The sequence below is a fragment of the Talaromyces rugulosus genome, chromosome VI (assembly GCF_013368755.1).
Source record: "Talaromyces rugulosus chromosome VI, complete sequence".
NCBI classification, from domain to species: Eukaryota; Fungi; Ascomycota; class Eurotiomycetes; order Eurotiales; family Trichocomaceae; genus Talaromyces; species Talaromyces rugulosus.
In genome coordinates, this window is record NC_049566.1 from 4,253,630 (window position 1) to 4,264,829 (window position 11,200).

General features: G+C 45.8%; 2 protein-coding genes across 2 annotated transcripts; one reads left to right on the forward strand and one right to left on the reverse strand.

Annotated features, from left to right (window-relative positions):
• Nucleotides 1-656: 656 nt before the first annotated feature.
• TRUGW13939_11778 (uncharacterized protein) lies at nt 657-7,331 on the reverse strand (the record flags this gene model as incomplete). The annotated part of the gene is made up of 15 exons (XM_035494883.1): nt 657-876; nt 960-1,331; nt 1,398-1,484; nt 1,542-2,166; nt 2,226-2,290; nt 2,434-2,528; nt 2,620-2,743; nt 2,811-3,379; nt 3,451-4,169; nt 4,226-4,459; nt 4,520-4,799; nt 4,848-5,612; nt 5,665-5,902; nt 6,488-7,176; nt 7,239-7,331. 15 exons carry the CDS (start codon nt 7,329-7,331, stop codon nt 657-659), a joined length of 5,175 nt encoding a protein of 1,724 aa, XP_035350776.1.
• A 1,316-nt stretch (nt 7,332-8,647) lies between these two features.
• On the forward strand, nt 8,648-10,912 carry TRUGW13939_11779 (uncharacterized protein; the record flags this gene model as incomplete). The annotated part of the gene is made up of 1 exon (XM_035494884.1): nt 8,648-10,912. One exon carries the CDS (start codon nt 8,648-8,650, stop codon nt 10,910-10,912), a length of 2,265 nt encoding a protein of 754 aa, XP_035350777.1.
• Nucleotides 10,913-11,200: the final 288 nt, after the last annotated feature.

Below are 11,200 nucleotides of genomic sequence, written 5' to 3' on the forward strand. Positions count from 1 at the left end.
GCCATTCCCTCATCCTCGCTCCGGAGCCATGGGAATAGCTGGGCATTGCACTAACCGTATATATTTCTCTTTTAGTCAGTCTACATTTAATTTCCATTTCCCCACCCCCAATATCCATTCAGTTCAGCTGCTGGGTAGCCCCGCTCAGTTGCCTTGCCTTGAGATCGCGAGTCCAGCATGGCGCACGTCATGTAGGTAAATCTTGGACCTCATCGATGTACAACATTACGGGAGCTACAACTGGCATGTGCATTAGCGTGTCCTAGATCCCGAGCTGTGATTAGACAATGCACGGATGAGGGAGGGGTGGGCTAGTTCCGGATACGTGGAGGAGCCCTATCATGCCGAGGATTTGTTGTCACCCTCCATGAACATCCTCACGGGAACAAGCGATAAAACTAATGACTCAATTGGCGAATGAGGTGAGCTGCTTGGTAGTGCTGCCATGCACCTTGCTTTTCGATTGCTGTACTTTACAGATCAGCTGAACCCGAATTTCTTGCATCTACCCAGCTGTACGGTTCCAGCGAATGGAACTAGTAATACCAACTCTTGTTTGCGCCTATGATTGGGTATTTACTACCTTGGTGGAATGCAGACAGTCGTAATATTTGTATAAGACGGGTATCAAAATCTATCTTCAAGGCATGCATGCTCTACTCCTTCTTCCACGCCTGATGCAATTTCCGAAACTCCGAGTCTGCAGCCAGCAGAGAGGTTGGATCGCCGTTTTCCACCAGGCAGCCATGCTTCAATAGTAAAACTCGGTCGAATCGATCGATGTATCGAAAGCGATGGATCACAGCAATGACAGTCTGCTCGGCAAACTCGGTTTCGATGACAGACTGCATTGTTGATTCGGTTTCCCAGTCCATGCTAAGACGCACAGTTAGGTCAGATAAAGAGAACTAGTGCAAAGAGCTGAAATTCTTTCTGCAAGCGCAAGTGGTTTAACATACCTGCTCGTAGCCTCGTCTAGGATTAGAATAGGACTCTGCACGACAATCGCCCTAGCCAATTCAAATAGCTGCTTTTGTCCAACTGACCAATGTTGGACTTCCAACTCCGCATCCAGGCCACCCTTCAACAGCACGAGTTTCCACATGTCAACTTTTGTTAATGCGTATTCAATTTTGTCGTCGGAAGCGAGGCCTTGTGGATCGAGATTGAAGCGGATGGTGCCGGGAAGAAGTAGTGGCTCTTGCGGAATAACATTGATGGTACTACGGAGTAGTGAGCGCGGGACTGTTGTAATATCAGTGCCAGACACCTTTATTTCTCCTGCGCGTATATCTAGCATGCGCAAAATGGCCATTATAAAAGATGTTTTCCTGTTGAGTGGATAGAGGTTAGAAAAGTGAGGACAAAGTAAAGTTTAGATGAGAAAATAAACGCACCCCGAACCCGAAGGGCCGCAGACTGCAACTTTTTCGCCGGGCCGGATTTTAAGAGAAATGTTCCTGAGAATAGTGCTCGGCGAGGTACTGTTTAAAGGGAGAAAATTAGAATGGGAAGATAATCTGTAGGCGTGGTAGTCATACCTATATCCCGCACTGATGTTGTGAAACTGAACATCGCCCTTTTGAAGCCAATCCCTTGTTGATTCGTCGAGAAGACCTGTTGTCTGCTCTTCCTCTCTTGGCGTATCCTTCGAGAAAGTCTGGATGCGAGTGACGGCACCAATACTCATCTCAACCATAGTCCACATCTTGATCGCCCGCGTCAAATTTTCATTAAACGATAGAAGCAAGTTTAACGCGACTCCGACACTGGCCGCATTAAATTGCGATTTCAACGAGGTGACCGTTGCGACTAAAATAACTGCAATCGCGCCGACCAATAAATTAATAACAAGTTGAAGCCATTGCTGAATGCTCCAAAACATGTAAAACGCCTTCTGGCTCTCATTGAGTCTGTGTTGACTGCGCGCACGGAATGTAGACCTCCAGCCAAAAGCACGAATGCAGGCGACTCCGTCAATGGTTTCAAGGAATTGTGTGTATAGCGGTGCTTTCACCTCGATGTCCATGATGCGGATCTGGCGTGAGGTGCGGAGATAAAAGGACTGGATGAAATAAACCACAACAGCAACGAAAGGCACTGAAGTGGCGAGATATTTGCCAACCACGCAGATTATGATCAATTTAACGGTCAAACTGCCCAGGGCTGTACATCGTTAGCATATTTCAACGGCTTCTGGGCGCGGGGCTTTTAACAAAACATACCATCAATGAAGTTTAGGTAATATGTAGGAAACATCAAATCCATTAGTTCCAAATCCTGGCTGAATCTAGAAAAGGTTGAGCAGGCGTTTTTTTTCCCCTCCGAGGGCAGTGAGGTTAGTTACCTGTTTATGATTGACCCAGTATCAATAGTTTGGAAGAATGCGAATGGGGCCCTTGGAGAAAGTTAGCAAGGAAAGAGATCAAATACTTTTGCGACCAGTTCAATGTTACCCTAGCACAGCATTCAGCAAATCGGCGTGTAATTTCAGAGAAGTTCGGGAGAGCATGTCTATTATATATAGCCTATGCGGAGATTAGCCATTGCCAATATTAACCACTGCGGTAACAAAAATAGGGAACGAAATAAGGTTCAAGGAGAACAAAATAAACGTACCTGCAACACGCTGCGATCCCAAATATTGATGAAAAGGTCAATACTCCGTAAACCCCGATATAGAGACCAAGGCGTTGATTTGGTTTCTCGGTATTTGCGTCGACCCACCACTGGACCCAGATAGCTTCAAAAATCGTCAGTGTTTATGAAAAAAAAGGATGTTGACAATTCATGTCGAATGGAAGAGAGACTAACAGGAGAAGCTAGAAGAAAAACACGATACCATAATTGCTGCCTGTGAGAATATAAATAAGGTCCAACCAGCGGCTCCGATATAGTATGAATAAACCGACCAAGAGCCGTTTTGTGCCAATGTAGAGTTTTTTGTCTTCAAATTTTCCTCATATTCATCCAACTCCTCGCGCGAGCGTTCAATGGTTAGTTGCTGAGGAGCAGGCTGGAGCTCGACTTGCTCCTCGGGTGTATTCAGTTGGAGTTTGCTGAAGATATGAGGCATATCAGTTACTATATCAGCATATGGACCTTGGGCGAATATCGTTCCTTTATCTAAGACAATGATGTCGTCTGCATGAGAGAGGATTTGGTCTACACGGATTAGAATAGTAATGGCATGCAGCACGGACTGAATATTCTCACAATTGTTGGTCACTAGAACCACTGACCGCCCCGCTTGCTTGAAATGTCCATCTTCACTGAATAGTTGCTGTGTAATTGTTTCTAGAACACTAGAGTCGAGTCCACTAAACGGGCTGTCAAAAACAAGCAAGTCAAGTTTGGAATAGACAGCTCGGGCCAAGGCCTATTAAAATAAAGCGCAAGTGTCAGCAATGTTTAGAAACTATCACTTATTCTGTAGCAAAAAAAACTCACCACACGCTGTTTCTGACCACCACTTAGAGATGCCCCTTTGCTTCCCGCCAATCGTTGGTCGCCACCAGAGAGATTCTTCAAATCATCTTCAAGGCCGCAGGAGGATACCACAAAGTCATACCACTTTTGCTCAAACTCATTTGTTCCAATAATATTTTCTCTGATTGTCGTATTCATAATCCACGGAGTTTGTGGGGTATAGGCGGCACGAGATATGGGGATAGGCGCGGGACTTCCTTGAAGGACATGACGGCCTAGCATAGCCTCAAGCAGGGTTGTTTTCCCACTAGCAATTGGTCCAATTATAGCAGTTATGCCACGACGAATCTCAAAATTAAGGTTGTTTAGAATTGGTGGCGAAGTGGGAGACCTTGAAATTGCTGCATCCTGAAACGAGATCAATGATGAGGCGATCGGCGGAGGAGTCAAGATATTATGTAATTCAAGGTCACTCGAATCAGAGCTAGGAGAAGCGAGATCCTGTGGGTCGTAGTCCGAATCCTTGTTGCAATACTCTTCAATCCGATCGAAGCAGGAAATGGCTTGTTTAAACGACGGAATGGCTTGGCAAAATTGAAGAAGAGGTGACGTGAGGAGAGATATAAGAGCGAGAGAAGTGAAAGCTTGAGCGGAAAGTAAAGATTCGTCATTCTTGGAGACTGAAATGCCAGCGTAGATTACCAAAGTCACAAATGGAGTGAAATCAAGCGGTACATTTGCTGAAAATATGGCATCAGTAAATTTTATCGAGGAAAAAGTCAAACCAGAAACATACAAATGACAACTTGCCAGATAAGGAGTTTTCTGAATCGTAAAGAAGTCTGCACTTCAATCTGTCGAAGCTTCGACACAATTGTCGATAAGGCTTTTGAGAGGCCTAGCATTTGCATGGCTTTAATATCTCCTACCATGGTCGATGTAATGGCCACTCTCTTCTGTACACGCTCGATCCACTCCTTCTGAGCAACACCAGATCGAGAGGAGATAGGAATCATTGTTCCTACGCAGACTAATTCAACCAGTGTTAGTACCGTGTACATAGCGATCGAGGGCCGTGGTTTGTCCATACCTAGTGCAATCACCAATGGAATAACACAAGCCACGCCGACCTGACGTCCTAGAAGCCATAGGGCTATGGCAATTTCGACAATAGACGCCCATAGTTCATGAACCGTTCTTAGGTTATAAGCAATTCGCTCGATATCAGTGCCCATAAGTGTCACAGCCGCCGAGTTTTCTAGATCCTCAGGCTGAAGGCCAAGTGTTTTATCGTAGATCATAGATACTAGGCCAGCTCGCAAAACAGAGATTAGGCGATTGGTTTGTCTCCAGTAGACGGCGGTTGAGATCTATATTTTGTGAGCCTTGGCACTATAGCCTTTTGTTATTGTACCCACAGTAATGCCAGAGTACACGAGAATATATGCTCCAACTAGCGATGGCCCATAATTTTTATTCTCTGGGGTTGGGGAGGCCCCCATGAAATTGATAGTGGTAGTAATTAAGAAAGGCTGTGAGAAGCTAAAAGCACTGAGAGCAAGACGAGACGGAATTGCCCAAAGGAAAATAGGCCTGTAAGCAGCAAATGCAGCCCTAATTAGTATATTCTTGCCTGATGCACGCCTTGTCGCAAATTGCCGCCGTAGTCTATCTCCTGAATCTTCGCCCTGAAGTTCAGCATCGACTTCTGGCAAGTCATCAACCTCGAGCACCTTGGAATTACCCGCTTTGAGCAAGGGAAGCAAATAAACGTAAAAGCTTCGACCCCAGAAACCGCTGCGCTCTTCTCTGTTACGCAGCTGATACAGAGGCTGCAATGATGTGAACCTGCTTGCAGACTCCGCAAATAAAACCAGGACCGTGACGATGAAGATTGTGGTCCAAAGACCGCGGCAAACGGTGACCCCATCCTCACCTGCGATCAACCAGAGTGACCGCAGTCGCGGCAATGCTAGAAGACTCGCGGAGGAAAAGTAGAGCACAAGGATATAAGACGGCGCAATGGAGCGTTGGTCTTCTAGAAATGATGTCCATATGGCTGCGAGAGTGGCGGCAATGTTGATCACAGCAGCGGGGATAGATGCTCCTGTTCGAAGGGCCGGGGATTTGGCTTGGAAAGCCGTGTAGACAACGTGGAGAATGAATAAAGTGGCCAGAAGTATCTATGACTGTTAGCAAATTTTGAACCAAATGTACCGTTGGTAAATTTCTGACCAATTTCTGAATCGCGAGCTTATATCCCACTACTTTGACCGCTTGATGCTGCAATTGACGCCAACGGGATGGTAAGAGAAGCAAGAAGACGGCGGCTGGTAGAAGGACAAAGAAGGAATCTTCAAACAACAGGGCAAAGTCAAACGAGCGACAGCCCACAGAAATTCGCGGCCCAAAATTATTGTCACTCCCTATGGGACACTCGGAGGTGGGCGCTGCGTCTGTCACCGACAGTGGGCTGTACACGTCTCGAAAGATGTGCGCCATTACGCTTCGACTGGACCGAATTATTTACTTTCCGCAACATTCTGACTACATTTGAAGGAATGCATGGGTTTAAGTATATTGTTGACCTTGTCAATAAGCGATAAAGCTGCTGGCTAGCCTATACCTTATCTAGTAAGGTTGAGCCTCTAATCGTCCACCCTAGGAAGATGGCGTGCGATTAACAAAGTACTCCGAACTCCGTTAAGTATTGCTGCCTAGCTATGAATGCCGAAAATTGTGTAGAAAAAAGATACTGGAACCGTGCCAACACCGAAAAAATTCGGAAAACACGGTTGCTGAAAAGATAAGGCGAGGTTGGGCCGAATAAAGAACGGAAGCAGGAGCGGCTGAAATTAACTAATCTAAGAGCCAGATAAATCAAGTGTTGGCTACATGTATCAATTGATATATCTTTTACCTGTCAAGCCATATGCGGTCGTCTTTATGAGACGCCATCCCTTGCACCCACAGCACAATTACATATAATCCAGGTTCCCTCGGAGGTTGAGATCAAGCCGTGGATTGCACTTGCTGAGGCCATTTTCCAATAATGTACTGCGAATTGCACATGTTCGTAAGCTCCCACGTCTCTGCTTTTAGCTTTCCATATGAGTCCTTGTCGTCCTCACTGCCGGCAGCCCCTGCCACAAACAGAGCAGCCATAAAATGATCATCACTGCCATGAGCATCCCTGAATTTCGGATGTTTCATCAAGCGCGTCATTGCACGGCGTAGACTAGGCCCACTATTATTCGAAATCACGTCTTCGACGGCCTGCCGGAAGTCCATGGCCCAGTCTCCTGGGGGCGTCTCCTGGGCGAAATTGTCAAGATATTTCGTCATGGGACTCCAAACATTGCGGTACAGGTTATGAACTGCCCCTCCGGTACCGATAAGAAGATAGCCCTGTTCTCGAAAAGGGCGGAGAGCCGCACCCACTCGCACATGGAAGTGCGGATCGTACCGAGCATTCATGGAGATAATAGTTGTTGGTGGGCATTTGTTGGGAAACATTCGAATTAGAATTAGATATGTGTCGTGGATCCAGTCAAATTCATCATTGCCGGTTACCTCCAAACCTTCGGCCGACAACGCCTCGATGCACTTTTCGCCAGTCTTCAAGTCGGAAACAAGTTCATAGTCCATATACTTGGACGATTTGACGTACGCTACTGGTGACTTTCCGGGGTGAGGTTTCATAGAGACTTCGATTTTGTTTGTGCCAACGCAGTCCCAATGAGCACCCTTTTTGTATACGCCATCAGCGATTTAGCTTCAAGCGAGTATGTATTGACGGGAACCCATACCATCATTATCACGCCTTTAATACCATAGGCATTTGCATCATCGCCGCATTTTTTCCAATAGTCTGCGGATTCAGACTCTTCTCCGAGCATCATAGTCGATCCATGAGATAAAAAAAGAACCGGGGTCAACGCTGCTGTAAATGGTCATTATCGTTCACTCCGGGGTTGATTCTTTGACACGTACTCATATTGATCTTGGTAGCTAACAATACACTTTCAATCTAACCGGCTAGATGAAGAGAAGAAGAGACTGTATTTGTTCTGGAACATATGCCAAAACATCTCCCATTTCAACCTTTCCCCGGTTTAGTCCTCTTTTGGACTAAATAGCTAGGGCAGCACTAATTCCCGAGGTGGAGGGAGCCCACCCGAAACGACCCATACCCCAAATTATTGTCTTGGGGGTAGCTAACGCAATTGGTGGCTATAGTAGTTGTAATGATTTTCAGTTTCGCAAAGCAGACTTCTATCGCAGCTTATCCTTCTTGTTGGTTGTTTCGTGGGATGACAAAACGAGTAACAGGTACGACTGGCTGTTCGACAGCCCGGAGACATTCTGGGAAAGCATAGATTGATTCCATTCGAATGCGGCCAATAGAAATCGCGCAGTAAGCAGTCTTCTACCAGTGGAATTTATTCTAAATACAAATTACGGAATCCACTACGTACCCCTAATTTGCAAACCCCGGGTGTTAATCCGGGGTGATGACGCGGGGTTCGGTTGTGTTAGCGGCACCTGGAAGCAATCCTTATTACATCGCAATCTCAGTTTCTCTTTCCACCTCAAACTCCACTATCGGATGCTCATAGCTCGTCGCTGTGACAGAATTGAAACCAATGTCTTCTCCACGAGCTCCCTTACCTACCGTGCCCGACACCCAGCCTCCAAGCCGCCACCTCTATCAATGCGGGACATGTTTCCAGTCGTACACGCGTGTGGATCATCTGACACGCCATATTCGGTCTCGTATGTACTCTACAATCTTCGACGTTGAGTTTTTTTTTTAATTGCAACGCTAATACTTTCGGGTGGGAAGACACGCAAGAAAAGCCCTATGAGTGTTTGGTATGCAGTAAACGATTCGGTAGAATGTAAGATTGTTTGGAGAATTCACTCGGTGGCAACGTCATCACAATTCCACCCCACGAATTCTAACGCATCATCTAGTGATCTTCTAAATCGACACGCGACTCTTCACAATACGGATGGCGATAAATCTTCCAAAAAACGTCGCCGTCATAGCAATGCTGGCGTAGTTGCTAGAGTTACACAAGCGTGTGGTGCCTGCGCCGAGAACCACCTGCGATGCGAAGACCGAAAGCCCTGCAAGCGATGCATAAAGCGGAAAATTCCATGTCAAGTTCCGCAAAAATCCCTTACGGATGTTAACATAGTAACACCTACATCAATGGAGCAATATAGCTCGGTGGAAAATGAAACAGTTCTAGGAAGCGAAAACGAAGCTTCCCAGCAACTACAGACCGAAATTGATCACCAGCTAGGCGGTCAATTTTCAAATCCGTCATACAAATCGATCGACCCACAGTTGTGGCTACATGATGAGTCTGATATGACTGTCGGTAATGAACAGGAATCTAATCCCAATCTGGAGCCCATCTCATCCCATGATTATGGGGGACTGCTGGCCCCAGAACCAATGGATTTCTTTCCTGGCTCATTGAACTTTGGAACTATAAGTGGCAATAGAACTCCAAGAACTATGATTACTTTTGGTCTAGAAACAGATCTTGACTTCAGTACGGTCGACCTCAGCCTTCTCGACTCTTACAATACTCACAACCCCTTCGAGTTCGACACACTAGCGATTTATACGCCTTTATTCGAGTCCATAGATAAAACTATGAACGACAACGGTATTAATGAAACAAAGGATTCATATTCTCCACACCGGCGAATATGGCGTTTCGTTCCAACCTCTGAGGACCATGGCTTTTGCGAACATGATAATCTTTTATTACCACCAAAAGCCGTTTCTAACCCAACTCCTGAAAGTTTAGTCGATTTTGATAGCCGGTCGACACCTGGAAGGCTTGATTTATTATCCCGTGACAAAATTCTTAGTATCGCCGTCAGTCAATTGAAACAACCGATCTCTCTAGCAGTGTCTTCCTTTCCCTCACTCGAATTGCTGGACAGTCTCATCCAATATTACCTCACTGCACCATTTTCAAGCGGAAATTTATGGTTTCATCGAGCTAGCTTTAATCCCAAAAGGGTCCGGCCCGAACTTCTGCTTGCAATGGCGGCGGCTGGGGCTGTTTTGACTCCAGATTCCACTCTTCGGAAATTGGGGTTTGCCATGCAGGAAGTTGTCCGCCATCAACTTCAAATAATCTTTGAAGGTGACAATACATTAATTCGAGAAGTGGAGCTACATGAAGCATTCTTGTTGAATCTAGAAATTGCGATATGGAGTGGGAATAGCCGGAAAATGGAAATTGCTGAAAGCTTTCTTCAGCCTTTACTAACTATGATACGCCGCGGAGGAATGCTCCACCATTCTTCGTACCCAGCAATTACTGTTCACGATAGTGATGATGGAGATGTTTTAGAACAGAAGTGGATGTCATGGGCTAAGCAGGAATCGGCGAAACGGCTGGCATATCGTGTTCTGAAACACGACGCGCAATCTTCTATGGCACTTCTTATCAACCCATTGATTTCCTATGCAGAATTTTCCGTTCCCTTGCCAGCTTCTCCCCGGCTTTGGACTGCGGCGTCTGCTCAAGAATGGAAAGAGATTTATTTACAAGATAATGCCGTTTTTGCGTCGGGTCCAGTTCCAACGCTGAGTGACTGTGTCGCCAACTTTGACGTTTTAGAATCGAACAGGTCTGTTTCAGATACTACCATATTATGTGATGCGATATTGCATACTATGTGGGCGATAGTGTGGGAGTATCGACGATTCAAGTCCCTACTCGGCAACAACTCCCGGTATTGGGACAATGGTCTTTTGATGACATCTCGCTACCAGGAACTTGCCAAACTTCTTGGCTATTTCCGCATTGGATGCCAAGATCAGAGTGGCATATTATTAGAGGTGATATCAATGCATATGCATGTTTCCTTGGAGGAGATTCAAGTATTGGCTACCTTGGATGATCCTATTAAGGCTCTTAAAACCCAGCAATGTTCCTCAATTATGCGGTGGTCAAAAGAGAGAGAAGCTCGGCAAGCCATATGGCACGCTGGTCAAGTGATACGACATGTGAAATTGCTCCCTCCGCAGACTTTGCGAGATTTCACTGCAGTCCTACTTTATCATGCTGGATTAGTCCTCTGGGCTTATGGACTATCCCTCCGGGTTAGAAATGCTACGAACCCCCTTTATGAATCGCGTCTAGACAGGAGTCGTTTAGATAGTCTGGCATCTGCTGCAGGTATTTATGAACAGGAAAATGCTTGGCTTGATGGGGAGGAAACCGAAGAGGTGCGTCGGTACATTTCACTTGAACGTGGAGTACCAGCTTTACGAGGTACACTACCTGAAACACTGCTTGTGTTGCTAGATGATCCAAAGGCGGTTCTTGATGTGGTGCTGAGCGTCATGGAAAGCAACTATCCCGTCCAACCATCCGTCAAAAAGCCTCCCTTAGTGGTGAATTTGATCCACCTAATTGAAAAAGTACGTGAGGGGACTAGGTATTGAAATTCGATTAATTATAGAAACACGTACGGGTTTAATAACCTGGCTGTTATTTGTTGAATATCGATCGTTGGTATTCTTTAGCTGAGAAAAGCTTTGTCTGCATTGCACTGATATTATGTTGTATGAAGTACAGTGAATCTTATTGTTGCAAGTACACATGTAACAGGCCATGCTACATGTGTACTATACATGCCATCTGTATTTCAATAACGTACCCACGCCAAAATAGCCCAGTGTTCCAAGCCCAACCAGAATTGGGACAGAAAACAATGTTAGTCCAGTCAGAAT